Source organism: Passer montanus, unplaced genomic scaffold, assembly GCF_014805655.1.
Source record: "Passer montanus isolate IOZ18808 unplaced genomic scaffold, ASM1480565v1 scaffold35, whole genome shotgun sequence".
Classification (NCBI taxonomy): domain Eukaryota; kingdom Metazoa; phylum Chordata; class Aves; order Passeriformes; family Passeridae; genus Passer; species Passer montanus.
This window is the reverse complement of record NW_024368263.1, coordinates 7397527-7423056: the sequence shown is the minus strand read 5'-3', so window position 1 is coordinate 7423056 and position 25530 is coordinate 7397527. Positions and strand designations below refer to the sequence as shown.

At 45.0% G+C, this 25530-nt stretch overlaps 1 protein-coding gene across 4 annotated transcripts in view; it reads right to left on the bottom strand.

The window, feature by feature from the left end:
- Window positions 1-1917: 1917 nt before the first annotated feature.
- KCNJ16 (potassium inwardly rectifying channel subfamily J member 16) overlaps window positions 1918-25530 on the bottom strand; it is a 40938-nt gene continuing 17325 nt past the window's right edge. For 2 of the 4 annotated variants that reach the window (XM_039715769.1, XM_039715768.1), the window contains one exon: window positions 1918-7643. In XM_039715769.1, coding sequence (XP_039571703.1) covers window positions 6308-7588 — 1281 coding nt within the window. In that variant the 5' untranslated portion in view covers window positions 7589-7643 and the 3' untranslated portion in view covers window positions 1918-6307. The remainder of the gene's footprint in view (window positions 7644-25530) is intronic. The other 2 variants (XR_005628213.1, XR_005628214.1) reach the window with 2 other exon arrangements.

Here is a 25530-nt window from a genome sequence, read left to right as displayed (position 1 = left end):
AAATAGCTCATTGCCCTATTTGAAAGGTTCCTGGTGGAGTGCAGCCAGGTTTGCCCGGCTATATTTACCTAAGCTGGCAAATTGGGCCAGGGCCCTCCCAGCTCTGCTGCTATATATAAAGGGGAATGATACAAAATAAAGCAGCAAACACCCGCTCAGTTCTAAACCAAAATGTGTTCTGTGCTGACTGACGGTGCTGAATCTGAGAGCTGTGCCCAGGTTTCCTGGGGATGATCAGGAAATACTGGGAATACTGGGAATTCACTGGCAACAGGTTGCCAGGTTATAACCCCGCTGTTTTTGGGGTGACGCTGGGGACGGGCGGGGGTCGTGTCCGGGAGGTGCAGGACGGACCCCGAGGGGCGGCAGGAGCCGAGGGCAGGCGGCGGGGGCTGCGCGGGGCGCGTCCCGGTGCCGCTGTCGCCGCTGTCCCGAGGATGCTCCGGGACCGCTCGGGCCCGCCGCAGCTCCGGGCGCTGCCGCCAGGTGGCGGCCGAGGGACCGGGATCGGGATCGGGATTGGGACTGGGATCGGGAATGGGACCGGGATCGGGATCGGGATCGGGATCGGGATCGGGATCGGGAACGGGATTGGGATGGGATAGGGATCAGGATCGGGATCAGGATTGGGACTGGGATCGGGAATGGGACCGGGATCGGGATCGGGATCGGGATCGGGATCGGGATCAGGATCGGGATCGGGATCGGGATCGGGAACGGGAACGGGATTGGGATGGGATCGGGAACGGGATTGGGATGGGATCGGGATCAGGATCGGGATCAGGATTGGGACTGGGATCGGGAATGGGACCGGGATCAGGATCGGGACCGGGATCAGGACCAGGATGGGGACTGGGATCGGGATCGGGATCGGGACAGAGATCAGGATCAGAATCGGGATCGGGATGGGGACTGGGATCGAGATCAGCACTGGGATCAGGATCGCATTGATCTGGATCAGATTGATTGGGATCAGCACTGGGATCAGCATCAGGATCAGGACCAGGATCGAGATCAGGATAGGGATCGGGATCAGCACTGGGATTTGGATCTGATTGATCAGGATCAGGATAGGGATCAAGATCAGCACCGGGATCGGGATCAGGATCAGCATGGGATTTGGGATTAGCACTAGGACCAGGATCAGGATCAACACTGGGACGGGAACTGGGATAGGGATTGGATTAATTGGGATCGGAATCAGGAGAGGGATAGGGATGAGGAACGGGATCAGGATTGTGATTGGGATGGGGATCAGGATCGGGACAGGGACAGGATTGGTATCTGGAACAGGGATCGGGATCAGGAACAGGATTGGGATTGGGGCTAGTCCAGACTCTAAAGGGGCATGGCAAAAAATAGGGAGAGTTGCTTGTAACATGGGAAGACAGCGGCAGGAAAAGGGGTGAAGGTTTAAAACTGAAAGAGGGGAGATTTAGATGAGATATTTGGGAGAAACTTCCCCATGAGCTGCAGCTGCGCCATCCCTGGAAGTGCCCAAGGCCAGGCTGGAGCAGCCTCGTCTGGGGAAGGTGTCCCTGCCCATGGCAGGGGTGGCCCTGGATGAGCCTTGAGCTCCCTTCCATCCCCTCCAAACCATTCCATGAGTCCATGACACACGTGGGAGGGAAATCCCTGTGCATTTTTGACAGCCCAAGGTGACTTTGTGTTGCTTGGCCTGAAGAGAACATTGAGAGGTGTTGACATCAGGGTTCCAAACCCTCCTGGCTTTCAGGGAGCAGCATCAGCCCAAACCAAAACTGCCCAACCTCACACTGCCATTGCTTGGTGTCCATCCCCAGCAGCTCCTCAGCCACCAGCACTGACCTCACAAAAACCTGGAAATCCTGGGAACAGCTCCTGTGCTGGGATTTTTAAACCCCGTGACCCAATGATGCCTTGAGAAGGCTGAGGCTGAACCTGAGGCATCAAAAACACTGATCCACATTTTTCAGCCCAGATGAAAACTTTCAACTTCTTGTTTCAGCCTGGTTCTGCCACACTTCCCCTTTTCTGCCTGGAAGTGACTCTGTTGTCAGATGCTTCTTCCTTTTCCCTGCTTTGGGCCTCTCCTGCCCACCACAGCCACCAACTTCTTCTGTTTGCAGGTTCCCAGTTCCAACCAGCAAAGATTTAAGAACCAAAAAAAGCTTACAAGCAATTTTTTTTTTCTCCTACACAATATTTCTGATGCCCTGAAAGGTACCTGCTATTTCCTGAAGTGAGCTCAGACCTCCTGCACAGCCTGTGAGAAACAAGGGATAAACAAGGGGATAATACCCTGTCCCACATCTGAAACCCAACTTCACAAAAACTATGCACTAAATGACACATGATAACGGGGAAGGAGATGCCAGCTGCCCTAATGAATGGTGGTGAGCAAGGCTGGAAAAATAAATGATATAATAATCTCTTATTATACCCCCTTTGACATAAATGAATCTTGACCCGGAACAACGGTGCTGCTTTCCAAGGGAAAATAACCAGGGTGAAGTTTTAATCATGAGTCAGGAGGCCAGTGCAGGGTGGTTTGTTAGAATTTTGCTTCAGCTGGTAAATTTTGTGGAAAATCGGGGATGGGGTGAGCAACTTTCACACAGAAATTCCAATCCCTGCCTCTTAGTGGTGGCTGGGAAGGAGCTGCTGAACCTCAGCTTCAGGAATTGCCTTTTGGAAGCCCCAAGGAGATGTTCAAGGCTCTGGAAGAGCAGGAAAGTCCTGTTGTTTTACCATGGAACAGCCCAAAATATATCCATGTTGTTCCCTTTGGGCTGGTAGGAGCTTTCCTCCAATTAATTGGGAATGACTGGAGGCTCAGGTCTGTGTTCCTGCTGGGGGATGCACGTGTTGTTCCTTTGATTGGGTTTTTGGGAGTCTTGTTTGCTTTTTTGTTGTTAGCCCTACAGTGGGCATGGAAAAAAATCCCTGGGAAATCCTCATTTGAGAAAGGGCAGATGGGGGAAGAAGAGCCTCCCCCCCATTTATCTTATTTATCTATTTATCCTATTTTTCCATTGTTTCCAGTGTCCTGCAGGAACCATTCCTAGGGAGGAAGGATTAAGAACTGGCTCTACCAGAACACAGAGCCCACCTAAAAATAAACCTGGAAAGGAGAAGCTTCCAGGGAAACCTCAGAGCCCCTTCAAGGGACTAAAGGAGCTCCAGGAAAACTAGAGAGGGATTTGGGACCAGGGAAAGAGGGACAGGACACAGGGAATGGCTTCCACTGCCAGAGGGCGGGGAGGAATTAGGAAAAAATTATTCCCTGTGAAGGGGGTGAGGTCCTGGCACAGGTTGCCCAGAAAAACTGGATATGGAAGCTTAAAACTTGCAGCTGAAGAGAAGAAAAGCCCAATGTGCTCTCACAAGGTGTGTGGCAGAGGAATGTTCTTTACTTTGATGTCTTTATTCATAAAAAAGAAAAAGGAAGAACTGCATGCGTTGCTATTCATCATTATTATACATAGTGTTGATACTGGGATAAATGAAATTAAAGTAACAAACAGAAGAAAAAGGCAGGCTGGTTGAGAGCAGTGGCTCCCCAGCATCCTGTCTCCAGCACGGGCTGGGATCAGAGGCTGGAGATAAAAGTAGAAGAAGATATAAAGTGGGTTTTTTAAAATTAACATGCCTGGGAGAGAAGTTTCTTCCTGACCCTCATCCTGACCCAGGCACACCTTACCAGCCATACTCATGTATTTGTATTTATTATTTGTATCTCTCTGTGCCAAAACACGCAGCACAAATCCCTAAATCAGACTCCTGGTGTTTCACTTCCAGCAAAGCCACTCCAAGGGAAGATTTTTTTCCCAGAGGCTCACAGGGAAGAGAATTTGGGGAGGGGAAGGCAGCTGAGCTCCCCAGCTGCACAGGGGGAGCTGCTCTGGCACCTTGGGAAGGAATGTGGGCATTTTGGTCACTTATCTCAGTAGTATCTCACCCCTCTGAGTCCCTTTACTCTGTGATGCAGCAAACACCTTTGGTTGAGCTCTTGCAGAGCCAGCAGTGCAGCTGTGTCCACGTGGAACAATCCCTGTGGGCGGAAATCACGGGATCACAGAGCAGAAGGCTTGGGAAGTTCCAGGCTGGCCCTTCTGTCTCACCCCTGACTCTGCTTCCTCCTCCACCGGTTTCCCAGAGCCACCACAGAGGTTACAAACCCTCACCTCTGTCTCACTCACCCTTGTTAAGTGTTTCCTAATTATTTTCCCTCCCTTTTCCCCCAGTTTGATCCCATCTTTTCCTGTCCCATCCTCTCCCAGCCCCAGATTTCACCCCCTCCAAAAGCAATTTCTGTGTTTGAGAGCTCCTTGCCTCCCAATCCCTTTTAGGACAGAAACACCATGAGCCATTTCCTTCCTTCCTCACTGACAGCTCTTCCACATCTCCCAATTGCTCCTCGTCTTTCTCAAAAAGGGGTGCCCAGCATTAAATAAAAGCATCCCAGGCAGGATCTGAGGGGAGTTTAAGGGTTAATTCCCATGTCTGGAAGGTGATATTCTATTTTATCCAATCCCAGTGGTGTTTTTTCCAACACCACAGAAAGTACTGAGACCCTTCCACATTTTCCTACATTTTCCTACATTCCTTTCCATTTTTTCTAGACTATTTCCCCCATGTCTGCCAGTGTTTAAATCCAGGATACAAGAAGATGGTTTTTACTGCGCTTATAAGTGGTTGCTGCTGATGAATCAGCACATAAAATAGGCTAATTAATGAGTTTTGGAATAACTAACGCCCTCCAGGCTTCAGTTTTACCTAAAGGGATCATGTTTATCCAGAGACAAGTGCTAGCAAAAGAGAAATACATGAAAATAATCCAGCAATCCTACTACTACATGGAGTAAATTGCAGGGGAAAAAAAAACCCAAAACACTTAGCAGGCTATTTTTTTCTTCATTAAACGTGATGAGCTCATAAAAACCCAATTAATTAGTCAGAATGATGTGAATGACTCGTCAGACCTAATTTTAGCAGCCTAAAGTTAGCCAGCATTTCCACAGCAGTCGTTTCATCTCCTTCAGCAATAAATGGAGAGGGATGAACACTTCCAGGAAAAACTCATCCTGCTGCCCTCAGCTCCCCAAAAACCTGAAGAAGGTGGAGTGAACTCCTCTGTGGAGACAGAAGAGCTCCAGTAACCAGAGAGAGCAGGCAAACACTGAATTTCTTGGCTGCTATGGGCAGGTGAGATCAACCCCACAAACTCCAATATGATTATTTTATGTTTGCAGGATAATTAAACGCAATGCAAATGAGCTGCAATCATCAGGGGCAAAAGCATGATGAGGCATTGCTCACTAGATAATTACAGAGATGTGCAGAGCAGGAACTTCCACGTCACAGACACCTTCAGAACCTTTTCCTTTTTTTCCTAGTTTGAGCCAACAGAGGAGTTGTTGGATTCCTCCGTGAAGGATCATTTTTACACAGCCATCTGAGACAAGCATTTTTCATTTTGACAGAATTACCCTGTTTGTTCTCCAGATTGATCTTTGTCTTTGAAAGGAAGTGCAACACGCTAAAAAGAAAAGCAAAATGAAATGAAAGAGGATTTGATACAAAATATTGCACAGCTCACTCCAGACATGATCTTCTCCTCAAGGCTCAACCTGAATTTGCTGATTTAAAACTGGAGGTTTGTTTTGATTTTTTTTTTGACCTCCTGCATCCCTCCAGCTGGTGAGGGAGCGGCACCTCAGGGAATGGCTCATGATTAGGGAATGAAAGCTCTCCAGGATCCCACTGTGGATCCCACAGGACTGGGCAGGGTGAGAACACGTGTCCAAAGCCACCCAGGAACACTGGGGTCAGTTATTCCCTTGTCTTACAAAGAACAGCCCCGCAGATTCCACAGAGGAGCTCTGGGATGAGGCTGCACCTGAGGAATCATTTGTTGGGATAATGGAACTTCAGAGCCTCCTGGAGGGACTGGGAATGGCCTTTCCAAACCAGTGAAGCAGCTTTGAAACCTCTACCCCGAGGGCCCAGGGCATGGTTTGTGTGCCCTGCCAAGGTCATTCTGTGTCCCTGGGCATGACCAACCCTGGTCCCTGCAGGGAAAGAAAGTTCACACAGGGTTTGCTCAAGGGGCTCTCTGGGCATCCCAAGTGGAAGCTGCTCCCTTGTGCCCACAGCTGCCCCTGGCAGCCCAGCAGGGTGTGGCAGGGTGTGACAGTGTGTGACAGCGTGGGCACGCTGTCAGCGAGGTCTGGGATATAAATACTGCTGCACATGAGTTCATTGTTTGCATCCAAGGAGCTACGAGGGGACAGTTTTTAGGGAGGGGTTTCAACGGCAGGAACAGTCAGATTTGGGACTCTATGGAGAGCCTGCTCAAGGTCACAGCTGCTTTCCTGTAGGAAACCTCTCCAGGAGGCTGGCTGGGAGCTGTCACCGGCTCTTCAGGGTCCTCACAACTGCTGACAAGGGCAACAGCGCTGAGGGACTTTTGGTTGTACTTGATTTCCAGGGCTGACTTCTCCGCTTGTTTCTCCCGCGCCTTCTCGGCGCGGTTCCACTCCTGCTCCTTCTGCTCCAGCTGCATGGCGCTGCAGTGAGGGGCGTACACCTCCGTGGTCTCCTCAAACTGCAAGCAGTCCACCTTGTAGTACTTCTTCTTGACGTGCAGCACATCGTTGAACCTGTGGCCCCACAGGATCTCTCTGGGGACGTAGGAGCTGCGCGACTGGTGGGAGGTCCCCGTGGAGTCACCCGTGTAGACGAACGTCACCAAGATCTCAAAGTTGTCCTTGGCCAGAGCTTTGCGGTCCAGGCCGTACAAGGGGCTGTCGCTGTCGATCTCGTGGACGACGGTGACTGGTGTGACCAGGATGATCTGGTCGTTGAGCAGCTTTAGGTCGCGGTACTCCATGGTCATCCTGCCCTCCTTGTCCTCCTTGTAGCGCAGCAGCTGCGCGCGCACCGAGCCCTCCACCATGTGGTTGGGCCGGAAGTCCCCGATGCGCCACATCAGGCAGAATTTGTCATCCCTCAGCCCAACCACGGCGTAGTAGCTGAAACGGATGGTCTGGGCCCTCTTGCGGGCTGTGGCCATCTTGGCCAAGGCCGCTCCGATGATGAAGGTGTCGATGATGCAGCTCAGCACCGACTGCAGGATCACCATGAGGATGGCGAGCGAGCACTCCTCGGTCACGCAGCGGTACCCGTAGCCGATGGTGGTCTGGGTCTCCAGGGAGAACAGGAAGGCTCCCGTGAAGCTGTGCACGTTTGCCACGCAGGGGGTGACCTCCTCGTCGCTGAACAGGTCCCCGTGCTGGACAGCAATCAGCCAGAAGACCAGGCCGAAGAACAGCCACGAGAGCACGTAGGACAGGGAGAAAATCACAAACATGTGGCGCCACTTGATGTCCACCAGCGTGGTGAAAATGTCCACCACGTAGCTCTCCCACTCCCCGAAGATGTGCTTGAAGTAGACGTTGCAGCTGCCATCCTTGTGGAGAAATCTCTTCTGCAGCCTTTTCACCTCCTTTTCCGGGCTTTCCCGACAGGTCCCGCGGTAACTGACCTTGTTTCCCTGGATATTTACAGGCCTGTAGCAGCCACTTTGGTCATTCATCTTCGTCATCTCTGCCTCAGCTTACAGAAGGTCCCAGGAGTTGTTTTCCTTGTTCATTGGAAATCTATGAAATAAAGGAAAAATCTGTTTTTATTTGGATTTCCAAATCTGATCCCATTTACTCTGTGGCCATCATGGGTAATTTTTGGAAGGGTACAGGCTATGACATCCATTACATAACATTGCTCAAAACCAGGACTGGAAAGGTATAAATTCAACCAGAAATGTCCTATTCAACCCTAAAATTTGGTCTGTAGATAAAAAGACCTTTGTGGTAACCCTATTGTGAGTAACTCCTTTAATGATCATGAAGCAACATTAAAAGCAGGATGAGCTCCCCTGAGCAGTCACAAATGGCACAAACCACTTAAATTTGGCCTAATATTGGAGGAAATTAATTGCTTTTCTCAATTTTCCTTGTTTTCCCCATTAGGAAAAAAAAAAAAAAAAAGGGAAACCCCCCCTTATTTAGAGGTAAAATTTCAGTCACATGGCCAGGGAAATTCTGTGTTTTAACCAAAAAATGTATCAAGCACAAGATCATCCATCATTATTTATGTTCCAGCATTGCCCAGAAAAACCTGCTCTTGTGAACTGAACTTGACTGAGCTGGTGCTACAGAGACATGTTTGTTCAATTTGCAGAAAATTATTTACATTTCAAATTAAAAAAGAAACCCCTCTGAGGTCCTGGAAAGCCTCTGAAATCCTTCCTTAAAGCAAACAAAAAAATATCCGGCTGCCAAAAATATTTAAATCTTGATTAATGAGTTTGAAACAAACAGGGAGTGTGTTAATGGAAGTTGTGGGTGACACAAATTTAGGAAGTGATGTGGATTAGGAGATTCCTCTGTCAGAGCAGAGAAGAACTGAGCAGTGCCAGTCCCGGGCCATATTTAGTGACCAAGAACAAGAATTACGTTAGAAATTGAGACCTCATCACCTGGAATCCAATTAAAAACATGTCATTTAAAAAGGCAAATCCTTTTCCTGCAGGTCCCCAGCTCATTTCATGACATCCCAGCCATTAACACACAAACCAGCCGGAAGTGATGGGGACACAGCAGAAAAATTCCAATTTTTTGCTGATTTTATGCTTCTAACTGATATTCCTGAAGGAAAAAAAAAAAAAAAAAAAAAGAAAAACCAAACCTCATATTTTTTTGCAGGAAACCTGTCATTATTCTTCCAGAAACTGCAAGTTTTTGATGGAAAAATGACAAGCTCTTTTCCCATCTTTAAGCTGGTTTCATAGTTCGGAGGTAGGTTTTCAGTGGAGCCAAGAAATCCATGGAAAATGAATTTAAGAAAAGCAAATTTCAGAAAAACCAACTTTCCTAGGGGAATTCTTTTCCTCAGGTCTTCACTCCCTTTGCCTGAGCAGAAATGACTGCACACACTTCCAGGCAGAGGAGAGTCAGCCCCACGGAGTGTAAAATATATTGGATGGACTGGATTAACAGCCCAAGAACTCTCCCCTCATCCAAGGAACAATGACAAGCATGCAGAGACATTCATCCAAAAACACTTAAAAGCCAAACATAGTTTCCATTTCTTTTTTTTCACTTTTTTTTCCCTTTTTTTTTTTTTCCAGTCCAGAAATGAATGTGACATATGGTGTCGTAGCCTCAGAATGTGGCCTTCATTAAAAAACACAACATTAATGTTTCCAAAAATACTTCTTGGAATAGGGTCTTTGGAAACATTCATATGACTTGCTTTGCTCAGAGTTTTAAACAAACAGTGCAGCCTGCTCTATTGAAGACGCTTGACCCAACATTTTCAAAGTTGTATTTAACAACAAACGAAACGTGGAAACTGTTGAGAGTTGGTTTTTGGTGGTTTTTTTTTAAGGACCTCATAATGTGAGGTGTGAAAATGAAGCAAACTGTAATCAGGAGCCAATATGACCTTAAATAAAAACATTTGTAGGGCTTTGTGTTGAAGGGCACCTCTGACCTCTGCCCTCTGATGGGACCCAGGGAATGGTGGAGCTGGGTCAGGGGAGATTTTTGTTGGCTTTTGGGAAAGGTTCTTCCCCCAGAGACTGCTGGGCACTGCCCAGGCTCCCCAGGGATGGGCACAACTCTGAGGCTGCCAGAGCTCTAGGAATGTTTGGACAGTGCTCCCAGGGTTGCCCAGGGTGGGATTTTGGGGTGTCAGGGCCACGAGCTGGGCTGAATGATCCTTCAGCCCTCCCAACTCAATGTCCCATGATTCTACTGCTTTTCCAATTGACTGGTTCAAACCAGAGCAATCCTTGAAAATATTATCCTTGAAAAAGATAATAGCCCCAATATTATCCTTGAAAATACTCCCAAGCACCCCAGGACTCTAAAAGGGACTCAACTTTATGAGTCAAAAGCTCCTGAGTAGATCCCACTCTCTGCTGTCACCATCAGAAAATCTTCACATTTCCAAAACTGTGTTTCACTGGCACCACCTTTGGATTTTGGTGGGAAGAACCTTGGATGGTGACACACACAACAATGGGGTAAAGGCCACTCTGATTTTCTGGTCATCTGCCACAACCAGGAGACAACTTTGACATGGAGGTGACTTGTTTGAGGAACTCTGACTCTACACAGGGTTTCTCCTCAGTACAAGCTGTATTTATAGCAATACTCCAGTGGATGTCTGTGACGGGTTTTTGGCTGGTATAGGAAGCCATGGAGCAGGTTGGGATTTCCCAGAACAATCCAAAGTAAGTCTGCAATAAGAAAGGGAAAGTGATGCAGAGCTCCCTAAACCAAACCCAAAATTCCAGCCCAGGAACTGAATGGCGCAAAAAAAGAACAAGTGCAGAGCAGGGCTACCAGACAAGGACTGCTCCCAGGACCTGAGCTAAGCTTTCCTGGTTTTGTTAAAGCTGGGATTTCTCAGAGGCATTTGGCATTGCACAGTGGGGACTGCCCCAGGTCACCTAAAACCCCAAACTGCACCATGGAGACTGCCCCAGGTGACCCAAACCCTCAAATACCACAGTGGGCATTGCCCCAGGTCATCCAAAACCCCACATCACACAGTGGACACTGCCCCAGGTGACCCAAAACCCCAAATTACACGGTGGAGATTGTCCCAGGTGACCCAAAACCCCAAATTACACGGTGGAGACTGCCCCAGGTGACCCAAAACCCCAAATTACACAATGGACATTGTCCCAGGTGACCCAAAATCCCAAATTACACAATGGACACTGTCCCAGGTGACCCAAAATCCCAATTTACATGGTGGAGACTGCCCCAAGTGACCTTAAATCTCTGGAAAGAACCTCCTCAGCCACTCCAAAGCATCAAAAAATGTTACCCAGTATTCTGGGTGTGATTAAACATAATCCAAACCCGCACTTTTCAAGGCCACCTCTTCAAGTCTCTCGAGTGCAATAATAACAACCATAATAACTAACAATCATGCACCATAATTAATAACTCTCTGACATTGATGTTGCTTGGAACATTCAGGTCCAGGCCCACCTTTCGGCGTTCCTGGATTATGTCAGTCAGTTTTAGGATCTGTCCCTTGTTCCGGGGGACACCATGGAGCAGACACGTGATTTCCCTGTTCCAGACCAGCCCAGGGAGTTTGGGACCCCAGCTCTTCCTCCCTCCCTCTGCTGAGGCACTCTGACTTCTGCAGAACACTCAGCAGAATCTGATTATTACCAAATTATTACCAAGGGCCACAGAGCCCCAAGCAGACTGATGACCTTCAACCTCAGAGTAATTTCAAAAGCCTGATTTTCCAAACTGGAAATATTTGTCACATCCCTAAGAAAGCCCCACGATTCCATGAGAGGGCCTGTTACCTGGTAAAGATTAACAAAGGGGGTGGGGGAGGATTTAAAAACATTCTCTACTCACTAAAGCTCAGGGATCTGTTGTTGCAAATGACTCTCAGATGTTGCCAGGAAGCGTTTTCACCTTCCTCTAACACTGACACATAAACCCTCCCCCTTTTCTGTCTTGCTTTTACTTTCTGTGGGTTTTTTCCTGGATTTCTGGGCATGTTTGCGCACATCATGAGCCTCCCCTTGCATTGCAGCACAGCTGAAGTTTTTTTTGCTCTCTGTTCTTATAAATGTATTTCCCCCTTCAAATTAAAGCTTGTCAGAGGCAAAAATAAAGCAGCCAAGCCAGGCAGGGTGGTAGGAAGGCAGAAAAAGAGAAATCTCAAAAGATTTCTTTAGGGTAAATGGCAGAGAGTTGTTCTAGAGAATAAATGTATCAGAGTTCTGAAACCAGAATAATTGCTAATTATCTAAACCAAGGGCAGGATTTTACTGTGCTGGATCCTGAAATGCTCAGGGAGATACAGAAGTGCTCCACAGATCTGTGTTCAGGGGCCTCCACACTGAACCCCCAAACAGGTATTCTTAAAAAATTTCACCCCAGCCAGATATGGGAGGAAATTCCTGTATTTCAAAGGTCATAAAGGAGTGCAGTGGCAGAACCAGGAACAAACCCAGCACCTACTTTCACCCATTGAAGAGCTGCCACAAAGCAAACACCAGCAGGAGCAGATTTTATCACATTTCTATTTTCATGTAGTTCCTCTTGAGCAGAGCAGCTGTGCCAGAACAACTCCAACTCCTGATTGTCAGCTCGCTCAGAACAGTCACTCCAAAGCCTCGAGCATCAAGCTGAGCCTTTCAAAGACTTTCAGTGGATGTAATTGTCAATTTAATCCCGATATTTGGAGTTCAGGGCTCAGTGTTTTGTGAGGATAATCCCTCTTGCACCGTAACCTAATACCTAACAAATTGCTGCTACACCCCTTTTATGACTCCCTTTTCCCATTGTGTAAACAATAGGGGTGAATTTTTGTTCGGTGACAACTTCACTCAACAGCCTGTTTGTAAAACATTAAGCAAAACAATGTGAAGATCTGGCTTCCAGGATAATTCTGTTCTGAGATCAAATCAAAAAGAAAACAACCCCAAACCTCCAAATTAAATTGGGTCTCTCTTAAATTGGTAATAATCCCTCTCACCCCCACACTCAAAGTGGTGTCTCTCTCTCTGCAGTGTTGCTTTAGCAATCACCTCAGATTTCTGCTTCATTTTGGAACTGATCTGAAAGGTTTCCAGTTTTAGTCATTGTTGTGTAACCCTGGAAGAGTTTCAGCTCTGAGACCACAAATGTGACAAGTCAGAACCTTCAGGGCTGCTTTGGGATTGGCTCCAAGGCTTGTTCCTTTAAAAAAAATCCACCACCCACAAAACCTAAATAAATCTATTGTAGGGCAGCATTAAGGCTCTTCCTTCTTTCCTTCCTTCCTTCCTCTCACTCTTTTTGTTGCAGGGAAACAACTCACAGCCGATCCTTCTGCTTCTGATCTGTCCTGCCACTGTCCCAGGCTGTTCCAAGTCCAGCCTGGCTTGGACATTCCAGGGATCCAGGGGCACCACAGCTGCTCTGGGAACCTGTGCCAGGGCCTGCCCACCTCACAGCCAGGAATTCCTTCCCAAAATCCCATCCAACCCTGCTCTTGGTCAGTTTGAGCCAACTGGTTATCCCAGGATACTCCAACATCCCTGTGCCACTTATCCATGAATATTCCAGTATTCCTGTGCCCCTTATCCAGGGATATTCAAACATCCCTGTGCCCCTTAACCATGAATAATCCAATATTCCTGTGCACTTTATCCAGGGATACTCCAAAATCCCTGTGCCCTTATCCAGGAATATTCCAATATTCATGTGCACTTTATCCAGGGATATTCCAATATTCCTGTGCCCTTATCCAGGGATATTCCAACATCCCTGTGCCTTTATCCAGGAATATTCCAACATTCCTGTACCTCTTATCCAGGAATATTCCAATAGTCCCGTGCCCTTATCCAGGAATATTCCAATATTCCTGTGCCACTTATCCCGGGATATTCCAATATTCCTGTGTTCCTTACCCAGAAATATTCCAACATCCCTGTGCCACTTACCCAGGGATATTCCAAATTTCTTATGCCCCTTATCCAGGGATATTCCAACATTCCAGTGCCCCATATCCAGGAATAACCCAATATTCCTGTGCTGCTTATTTAGGGATATTCCAATATTCCTGTGCCCTTTCTTCAGGGATATTCCAAAATACCCAAGCCAACATATTTCATGTTTGTCAGCTCAGATCCCCACAGTCACTGAAGGGCAGCTCTACAAGGAGAAAAGGAATACAAAATTCCCTAATTAATGAAAAAAAAATTAAAATATAAAATATTGTATATATATATATATAATTTTATATATTTTAAATAAAAAGAAAACAAATAAAAGTAAGTACTGGATGATCTTTAAGGTCCCTTCCAACCCAAACCATTCTGATTCTAATACACCAAAACCAGAGCAAAATATTATTTATTGCTTAGACTCCTTATTCAATGCCTCCCTACAGACAGAGACCTAAAGTGTGAATATCAAAGTGTTTACTGAACATTTTAAAGAGCAGACGTGGACACCAAAGAGCAGCAGAGCTCTGCAGAGATTTTTGAGTCACACAATGGTGCCGTGATGCCCACGGGAACAACTCACAGCAACAGATATAGAGACATTTAATTCATCTCAGTGAAACCAGATCTGCTTACAACAAAACCAATAAAAATAAAAATAAAAATAAAAATAAAAATTAAAATTAAAATTAAAATTAAAATTAAAATTAAAATTAAAATTAAAATTAAAGTGAAGAAGTTTGGCCCCTTAAATTCAGAGAAGACAGACTGGAAGCTGCTCCTTGGTGAAGGCTGGTTGCCCATTTTGGAGCCACAGGTTCAAAGGGAAGCAGCTCTCTGCTTCCCACCCAGAGCAATTCCCAAAATCCACGGAAAGCTGCGAATGTCTCTTTTAATTTATTTGCACTGCATGGCTCCAGCCAGAGCAGCAGTGCAAACACTGAATATCAGGAGAAATGGAAAGTGCTGGCAACTCAAAGCTCTTGATTTGGGGCCTTGCTGCCATTTCCTTGTCCCAGCCACTTTGGCAAGGGGGAAATGTGTGAAAAATGCGTATTTTATGACTGGATTTAGGCAAATATTAAAATGAATATTATATGTATTATGTTGAAAAGTTATGATGTATTAATTTTCTTAAGTAGTGTGTTAAATATAGTTTTAGGTTATACCATAATGTTAAAATAGAAACTATGCCATGTAAGATACATTTTTTTTAAGAGAGGACTTGCACCAGATAGGAGCCATAGGACAGCTAAATCTTTCAGAGAAATAGAATTTAGTGCTCTTTTATCAGAAGAAATTATCTTCTTCCCACCTTGCTCAGCCCTGATGACACCATTAGGATTAATAGGAAGAAGCTGACGCTGACCAGACAGAATCCTTTGTTTGAATGGAAATTATGCATCATGTATGAGATGTATGAATAGGCTGTTGCTTTTAAGGGTTAATCCTCTGTTAACGTGGGTCTTTTTTCGGGCTTATTTTGCCCAGAAAGAGGTACCTGGACTGTTCATAACTCTTTGTTTTTATTGTCTTGTATTGTCCTAAATTTTAATTGTCCAAATGTTTATTACTCTAATTATATTACTATTTTTATAACCATTTTATTACTATTAAACTTTTAAAATTCTAAAAACAAGTGATTGGCGTTTTTCACAAAACCTAAAACTGTTCCCTCTGGGGAGTCTCTCTCTCCTCCTCGGAACCCTGAGCTCCCAGCAGCTCCTGCAGGAGGGACTGAGCCAGCAATCCCAGCCCAGCCTCCCCTCCTGGGGTGCCCCAGTACAGCTGAACCCAAACTGGGACTGAACTGGGATGGCCCAGCAGGGAAACAGAGTGAGCAGGAACACCTGAGCTGAGCCTCAGAGGTGACCCTGAGTTCTGCTGTTTCGAGAGCTTTTTGGATTTTGGATTTGAATTTTTAATTTTCTTTTAATTAAAATATTTTTAATTTTTTTTAAATTTTTTTTATTAAGAATATTTTGGATGGTTTTGCTAATTATTTTTTGCATGTATTGGAGTAGGTAAGGTATTGTTATCATTATGATGACAATTTATATATATATGTATATTTAAATTTTTAAATTGTATTAATTATTTAAATTTAATAAATTAGATTTAAATATCTAATTTATTTTTTATTATGGTGTAAGGTTTAATTTATTGAGTAAATTCTTTAATCATGTTTATTATTAATTTTTATTTTATTTATATTTTAATTATATGTTTTTATCCATGGATTTTGAATTATTACATAGGTTTATGTAATATATTTTATTAAAATTTTTATGTTTATGTATTAGTAAAATAAAATTTATTGGTTTTTGTAGTTATTATTTATATATGTTTTTATATGTTATTTTTTTGTTATTTTTTCATTAGAGTTTTGTTATTTTTGTAGAGTTGCATGTTTTATATTTTTGATATTGGTCAATAAATAAATATGAACATCACTTAATGTGAGGGAAGCAGTACAATCCCACACTAGAATGGAGCAGCTGGGCCACTGGCATCCCCTCCTGCTGCCTGGAAATTCCTGGTCCAGGTTCTGCTCCCACCAGCTGAGAGCCATTTGCACTTTGAAATTCAGCAGGACAGAAGAGTCTCCACTTCTGCTCCAGCTCCCGCAGTTGCAGTTCCTAAAGCTGCTGCAGCTGGGACTCATCCTAGAGCAGAACATCATGGAGTGCTTTGGGTTGGAAGGACCTCCAAGATCATTTTCTTCCAGCCCTGCCTTGGGCAGGGGCACCTCCCATGGACCAGGGTGCTCCAAGCTTGCCCTGGGCACTGCCAGGGATGGAACAGCTGAAAAAATACATTTTATATCCCACTTCTCCTTTGGAAATCAGTAACCAACCTATCCTTAACTCAGCAGGCCCCTGGGCTTTAATGCAAATCAGCTGCGAGGCAATCAAACGCTAATTAGCATTTCCTCCTCCCTGGCTCACGGTGTCTGTCCTGATGCCCAGGCAAGCTTCACTGCCACCCTTCTGCAGGTTCCACCCACCCTGCTCCTCAGGGATTTCCCTCAGCCTTCAGAGCCCCAGAACATTCCTCGAGGAACTTTTTCCCCCGGCCCCCGTTGGCCCAGGAGCAGAGAACAGTTTGTTGCAGCTGCGAATAGCCGTGATGTAATTAATGAATTAATGTAATCAGCAGTAGGTGAGCGGCAGGCCAGGAACAATGACGGAGTGAGATCAGAGAGTGCTGAGCACTCATTTCACAGAGCCAACTGTTGCTGTTCTGGCCCTTCCCAAAACACAGCAGGTTATTTATGAATAATCTGGGAATCTGGGGGCGGGCAGAAGCTGATATTCCAGGAGGGTTCTTCCAGGGACAGCTTCCCTAACGTCACCCCAGCAGCTCTGCTTCCTGAGCTCCTCTGCTTCCTGTTTGCTGCAAACTGGGCACAAAGGACAGGCCAGGGGACAGGGCCTGGAGACACTGCATTGCCAGTGGGCCCCTTTTCAGGGGTACTCCAGCACCCTGGGCCCCTGATCCTGAGATATTCCAGCATTCCTGGGCCCCTTATCCATGAACATGCCAATATTCCTGTGTCCCTTACACAGGGATATTCAAATATTCCCATGCCGCTTATCCAGGGATATTCCTGTGCCCCTTATCCAGGGATATTCCAAAATTCCTGTGCCCCTTATTTATGAATATTCCAATATTTCTGTGCTCCTTATCCATGGATATTCCAACATTCCTGTGCCTCTTATCCAGGAATATTCCAATATTCCTGGGCCCTTTATTCAGGGATATTGCAAAATTCCTGTGCTCCTTATTCATGAATATTCCAATATTCCTGTGTCCCTTACCCAGAGATACTCCAACATTGCTGTGTTCCTTATCCAGGGATATTCCTGTGCCCCTTATCCAGGAACATTCCAATATTCCTGTGCCCCTAATTCATCAATATTTCAATATTTGTGTGTCACTTATCCATGAATATTCTAACATTCCTGTGTCCCTTTATCCAAGGATATTCCAATATTCCTGTGCCCCTTATCCAGGAGTAATCCAATATTCCTGTGCCCCTTATTCAGGGATATTGCAAAATTCCTGTGCCCCTTTTCCAGGGATATTCCAATATTCCTGTTCTCCTTATCCAGAGATATTACAATATTCCTGTTCTCCTTATCCAGAGATATTCCAATATTCCTGTGTCCCTTATCCATGAGTATTCCAAAATTCCTGTGCCCCTTATTCAGGGATATTGCAAAATTCCTGTGCCCCTTTTCCAGGGATATTCCAATATTCCTGTGCTCCTTATCCAGAGATATTCCAATATTCCTGTGCCCTTATCCAGGGATATTCCAACATTCCTGTGTCCCTTACTCAGGTCTGTAGATGTGAGCAATGTATATATGTAGAAGTTGCCTCTAATAAAAAAAAATTAAATGTAGGTTTCTGTAGATGTGAGCAATGTATATATGTAGAAGTTGCCTCTAATAAAAAAATTAAACGTAGGGATTGTTTTGAACAGGACTTTCCCTCCCTGTGACTCGCACAGAGGCTGATTTGTGCCCCTCGAGGCCAGGACTGGAGCTCTGAGTGTGGAACTCTGATTGGAATTCTTGGTGTGGAAGGTTTTTCCCCAGCCCTGCTGAGAGCAGGAGCTCCTGGATGGGAATCCAGCCCATCCCCAGCTGTTTGCCACCAAGCTGCTCAGCCAGCCGTGTTTTTCCTGTTTTACTTCTCCAGGCAAACAGTGTGAAGGAGCGAGCAGATCTTATCAGAGCCCATGTTAACAAAAATACATCAAATACAAACCTGCTACATTGCAAATGTCAACACTCCACACACACACAAAAATGATATCTAAACTGCACTAGGGTTGATTTTATTGCCAAAGCAATTCCCTAACATTGTTTTGAGAGACAACTTTTCTGTTTGGCCTCACAGGTGCTGTGGGCCTGTGAAATAAATGTCTCTTTTATTTATTCCATAATACCATTACAGGGTGCTGTCACCAGAGACAAGAGCGTGGCTGAAGAGAATTTCACCCTGTGGTTTGAAATTTACTGCCACTGTCCTTTTTCACTCTAGGTTAGTTGGGAGTTGGATAAATGATTTGCCATCAGAATTAAATTAAATTCAAGAGTGATGTACTCAGCCTCAGTGGGAGATTTATCTTATCCTATTTTGTACCCTGTATTTTTCATGGGTGGTTTTTACTCCTGTTCTCACTGAATAAAATGGAATTGTAGCATCACTTGCCTTCCAAATTCAAACCCAAATCCAAAGGCGATTAACGAAACCCCAAATCATTCCCAAGGCCTGACCAGCCCCAAATCACGAGCTCAGACTGGTGGAGTTCCTCTTCTGGAACTTTCCATGTGATGCTAAGCTACATCACCTCGGGATGAGAGGAACTTCAGGAAGTGAAGTCTTTGAAGAACACAAAGTGGTGTTTCGCACAGGGAAAGGAAAAAAAAAACCACAACACCAAAAATAAACCCCCACCCCCCCAAAAAAAACCCAAACAAAAAGAACCCTAAAAATAAAAACCCAAAAGAATAAAAACCAAAACATCACTCGGGTGTCTTAATTTGGGAGCAACCTCAAATCTGACCATAGGAGAGAAAGAAAGTTTGTGTTAAGCAGAATGAAAAAGTGATCACAGAGGTGGTGGAACAATGCCAAGAGTGCTGGAACAAAGGGAAAGCGTTCTGAGTGCAGTAATGGCCCCAAACATCCCTGAGAATGGGCTGATGCCTTTTTGGGACTACTAAAAACAGAGGCCAGACAAAATTACGATAATAAATAGTGGTTATATTTATTGAAGGGCCTTCAGGTACATTTAGGGCAGAAAAAGCCCACCCAAAATGGACAAGGGGTCACAGGTTTTGACACTTTTATAAGTTTGGTCCATTTGAATATTGGGGGCTCATCTTCCAAATACAGCTTCAGCTAATGAAGTCATTTACCCCAAGTTTGCTGTCCCAAGTTCATTTTTGTTTCCATCTCTCAGGCCTGAGGCAGTGAGGTGTCCTTGATTGCCAGGCCTGGAGAGGAATTGTTGTGTCTGTCCAAAATGGGAAAGCAGCAGCTCACGCTGTGTCTGGAGTTTAGAGTCCTACACTGCAGAATTTCAGGATTACAAATATAAAAAAAAAATATAAAAGCTAAAATCCTGAGGCATCAGAGCCTCCAGCCCAACCCAGAGCTGCAGGGATGGAGGGATGTCCCTGCTGCTGTCTGCAGTCACCCAGGACTCTGCTCCTGGTGTCTGAAGGAGCTGCCAGGGGCTCCAGCCACGCCGTGACGTGTGTTGATAATTATGATCTTATGCCACAGGTTTGCTCTCGGGGTGTTTTTCCAATCAGGCTCGGAGATCTCTTTGTTCTGCCGTGTAAAACCCGGCTTTGAGGTCACTCCTCGCCTTCCACACCCTTGGCTGTTTATGGACGCAAAGCTCCGAGCCCGTTTCCCACTGGGGAGGACAAGCAACAGGTTGTGTCATTGTCTGGCTCAATTGTTCTCCAGGAACAATTCCAAGGAGAGGAACGGCTCACCAGCTTGGGGCTTTATTGTGGTAAAAGCCTCCTATCAACAATGAAAGGATGTGCAGGGTACCAGCCTGTGACTGAGGAAAAAAATCTGCTTTTCATATTAAAACATGAATGGGAACCACCTCCATTGATTCAAAAAGAAAATTGGTTAAAGGTTCAACGGCCACCTGCTTGAAATGAGTCTTGCAACATTCCTGACCCCTTATCCAGGGATATTCCAGTATTCCTGTGCCCCTTTTCCAGGAATATTACAACATTCCTGACCCCTTATCCAGGGATATTCCAGTATTCCTGTGCCCCTTTTCCAGGAATATTACAATATTCCTGTGCCCCTTTTCCAGGAATATTCCAATATTCCTGTGCCTCTTATCCAGGAATATTCCAATATTCCTGTTCCCCTTATCCAGGGATATTCCAATATTCCTGTGCCATTATCCAGGGATATTCCAAAATTCCTGTGCCCCTTATCCATTAATAGTCCAACTTTGCTCTGCTCCTTATCCATGAATATTCCAATATTCCTGTCCCCCTTATGCATGAATACTTAAATTCTAAAGGCCATTTCTGATGCCACCAAAACAGGTGGCTCTGGATTTCTGTGTGTGACAGAGGTCAGCAGGGACATCCCAAGGGATGCCAACCTTTCTGTGTGTTTATATTAGAAGACTGAATTATTCAAAATTGAAATTTTAAAATAACCTCAGTTGAATAATTGAAAAATGAATTATTTAAGACCTGTGCTTTTGGTTCAGGGCAGATTTTGGCACCCTAAATCTGCATTTCCTTAAAGCTGCAGGCAGCACATTCTCCTGTCCCAGTCCTGGGCATTGTATCCATTTAGACAGAACTCTGGGATCTTCCAGAATAAAAGGATCCTTATTGCAGGAGATGGAAAAATGTCCAGGCAGGAGGGATGAAATACTGCCCCTCCACACTGAACAGGGAACCTTTTCTTCCCGTGCTGCTTCAGGACTTGCTCCTGCAAGGTCTCATCTGTCAGCAGATGCAATCAGGTCTAAGAGCCTGAATTACCCTCCTGGAAATCACTGGGAATTGTTTTGGTGATAGAAAACCCAGCCAGGGTGGAAAGTTCTCCAGCAGGTTTGGGCCAGCACCCTGCAGAAAGGAGCCTTGGGTGCTCAGAACCATCCCTGGTGCAGGTTTGGGTCAGCACCCTGCAGAAAGGAGCCTTGGGTGCTCAGAACCATCCCTGGTGCAGGTTTGGGTTCTCATTAGGGATCTGTGCAGCGAGCTTGGGTTTCACGCTATTCCTCCCACCCCCCCTGGCACACACAGGCTCTGGTTCATTTGGAAAACAAAATGATTAACGGCGTTTTCCCAGTTTTTCCACTGAGCAGATTTCAGCGAGGTCTGTCACAAGCTGAAGAATTTGCAGGAATAGTGTCAATCTGATGTCACAGTGGCAATAAATCCTATTGTGCTGGATTGCATTCTGCCCATTAAAACGCTGTGACCTATTGTCATCCAAGTGGAACCACATTCCACTGGCTGCTCAAAAGGTTCTGATTTCACTCCCGATTGTTGCCAGGGCAACTGCACCTCCATCCAAAACTGCCTCACCAATCACTGAACTCCATTTGAACAGCCTGGCGATAAAGCAAAGCACTAATTACTTATTCCCACTGAAAGAGTCCAAATCAAGCCTTTCTGTAATTACTTATTCCCACTGAAAAAGTCCAAATCAAACCTTTTTCTGAGGCCTGAATACCAGAAACTCGCAGAGCTCATGGAGGGTTACTTGGGTTTGGTTTTTTTTGCATGAGGCACCAATTGCCTCATTTCTTTGTGGAATAACTGGTTGTGGTGACAAAATACCATGAAAAGATTAATATTCTAAGTCCATCCAGAGCAAGAGTGCACTGGAAATCTCACCACAGGCTGCTCCTGGAAAGAGTCCTCACTCGGTTGTGGAAAACTGAAAGGATTTTCATGAATAGTCAGACAGCTGGTGAAGGCTTGTGAGTGGAAATAGAAATATTTGAACTTCCCCGTTGAGATTTCTGGTGGAAAGTGGCCTATGTTTTATGGCCTCTGCTTTTATGAAGTGAATATCATCTCCATGGCTCAGATTTGTCCTAATCTATCTTCGAGTGGGACAAAGCCAGGTAGGAAATTGCTCTTTCTCCCAGGATGAAATGCTGGGGATCAGCATTTCCTGGAGAGCAAAAGGGGCCACTTGGCCATCCAAAATTGGGTGTGGGAAGTCAGGAGTGAGCAGGGCCAGGTGATGCAGGTTCTGCCACTCCAAAAAACAAAAATGTGCTGCTGATGTGCACATTTGGTGCCAATTTGAAACCAGTTTGGGAGAGAATATTTTAAAAGGAACTGGATGGAGATGTTTTGTGAAGTTGCCTCAGGAATGGAGATGCCTTTATTAAACATGGAAATTTTCCAGCTGTTTCCCAGTAACATTTTACTCTTTTACCCAGGTGAGTCCTTTCACACAGCTCTGTGAGCCTGTCTTGGTTTTCCCTTGAAGAAAACTTGTCTGATAAAATGGTTGTTCACCAAAATTACCTTATTTTTTTTTCAGTTTGTTTGCCAGACAAACAGAAATGTCAGTCCTTAGATCTTCTGTGGGAAGTGTTGACCCACTCTCCTAGCAAGGAGAGCCCCAAAATTCAATGGTTCTTCTGCTCAACCTTTCCACAGGAAATTAAGGGCTGAAACCCTCTCCACTCTCCCAGTTCTCCCGCCTACTATGCCACCACAAAGTTGAGAAATTTGAGATTATCCCCCCCTGGATGCGCCCTCAGAACATGAATGTATCTGCTTTAAAAAGAGGAAGCAATGATGGAATCCTGAGTGGGAAACACAAGAAATGAACAGTTCCTTGTGCAATGCAGCACGGCCACTTCTTGAGCCCCAGCCTTGCCTCCTGCCAGACAGGACAGACAAGTTCTCTTTTACAACTGAAGATGAAAAATGAAGGATCAAATCAAGGCCTTATCCTGGTTTGAAAGCAGACAGAAATGGGAGGTGGTATTTGTGTGTTGGGCTCGTTGGTATTTATCACGTAGTGGTTTAATTGCACAATGAATTACTGGAAAGGGATGTTCTGTTACCAAACTTGCTCACCAAAAGCTTGGGGTGAGAATATTGGGCAAGAAAGGTGACTAATAACAGAAAAAGGGGCAGAGCATCAGTCTCCAGAATTTCAGTCACGCCAGGGAGCACTGGGCTGAGGGAGCAGCATCCTGGTGAAAGGTTTATGCTATCTTAAAAAATCAAAACCCCCTCTAAAACATATCCCATAAACTCAAACCCATCTAAGAGAAAATACTTTAAGATAAAAAGATGCCATACTATTCATTCAAGCCTCTCATTAGAGCATCTTTGTTAAATATGCTAATTTGCAAGGTCTACAAAATTATATATGCAATCTACCTATGTGCATTTCAGTGTATTCCACTGTAACAAATTGCTGCACCATAAAAATCCTTATCAAGTACTGAGCTAAAAGCCCTTTATCCCTTAACTGTGTCTAGATCTTAAATTTCAAACTGAGGTGAGGGAGCAGCGCTGGTGAACAGCAGAAACTTCCTCAGTGTGAAGTGTTTTCCACCTGACCTTTCCAGGAGCTGTTCAGAGCCTCTGCTGGCAGAGGGCTGGCTCAGATTTCAACCTTTTTGTCCAGGAACGGTCCTTTGCTAAAGTTTTTGTTCTTTTTTGCTCTTTAGGAGAAGCTCCCCGAGCTAATGACCCATCCATCAGTCCCTGCAGACACAGGCACAGAAATCCTGGCGAGGACTTGGCTGCTCATTCCAACACTTCTAGCAGAGTTGTTGCTACATTGCTGGAGCCCATCTAAAATATGGATTGCCTGGGCATCACCTGAACTTAGCGAGTTTGCAGCTGGTTAACTCTGATTGATCAGCTGACGTTTGCTCAGCGCTGCCAAACCATCCATCAGCAAGAGCTGTAATAATCCAGGTTTTGTCAGTAATGGATCAACTGCCCAAAATCTGCCGGGCTTGGCTGATTTGGCAGCGCCCATCTCCTTATCTCACTGCACCCACACCTTATGTGGGAAGGGAAGGGAAGGGAAGGGAAGGGAAGGGAAGAGAAGAGAAGAGAAGAGAAGAGAAGAGAAGAGAAGAGAAGAGAAGAGAAGAGAAGAGAAGAGAAGAGAAGAGAAGAGAAGAGAAGAGAAGAGAAGAGAGAAGATCCAAAAGTGCTGTGACATGCATTAGTGAAATCTTTGCAGATCAGGAAAGTTAATTTTCCTCCTTTCCTTCTTTCAGTGACTAACTTCTGTTACTGTAACAAGGAGTAAAAAAGTTTATCTCCACCAAAACTTAAATATTCACTTCCTCTTCTCCACCCACTACATTCACTTTAAAAAGCACTCCCTCTCCATTCCAGCTCCAGCAAGAAAGCTCACAACAATATTACAGAAAACACTCTAAAAGAAGTTTCTTCTATTAATTAAATGTTTATAATCACACTCTGTATCACCATCCCTAGAGAATGAGTCAGGGCTCCCAGGAGAACACAATCCCAGAAAAAAAGGAAAATGATGTAACACCAGGACTGTGCAAAGGTTTTTATCCAGACAGAGCAGCCTGCATCCCCTCTGGATTCCAGCCCTCCCAGCCTGGATTTTCAGCCCTCCCAGCCCGGATCCCCTCTGGGTTTCCAGGCTTGTGGTGGCCACAGCCTGGAGAAGAGCTCTGATCACAGCACAGGCACAAGGATGTGAGGAAGTTTGACAGCAAGGAAGATGCAGAAGCCAGAACTGTGCCAGCAAAGCCCTGGCCAAGGCGTGCCAAGCCTTCCAGTGCATTATCTCTGCCACCTTTCGGCTTTCTCTGCTCAGGTGAGCTGCTCTGGACAGGTAACTGCACCTTGCTGCAGGAGTGGAAACCCCAAAGTCAGCAAGGAGAGGAAATCCTGCCCCCACTCTGCCTCTGGTGTGACCTACCCGGATCCTCAGCCTGCTCAGAAAGGTATCTCAGTTTTCAGGACAGCTTAAAATGTTTGCTCAGGGTGTAGAAATATAGGAATAGAGGGATTTCTAAGGGGGATGAGCAGGATTGTTATTATTATATTTTTTGAAAAAAAAAGTTTAAAATTCTCCTAGGAAGATGAGAAGCCTCAGGGAAAAATAAAAACAATAATTATTTGATTTGTTTCTTTTGTGCTTTGATGTTTTAAAATGTGGTTTAGATATAGTTTAACCAACAAGTGCATGTTTCATTAGTGTCCTGTGAATTGTTTGTACTTAATAAGCAATCACCGTCCAGCTGTGTCAGAGCTCTAGCAATAATCATTAGTTTTTAATTATCTTTTAGCCTTCTGTCTGTATCCTTTCAATATAATATAATATATATTATATTATATTATATTTCAATATAATATAATATAATATAATATAATATAATATAATATAATATAATATAATTAATATAATATAATTAATATAATATAATATAATATAATCCTTCTAAAAACATAGTAAAATTCATTATT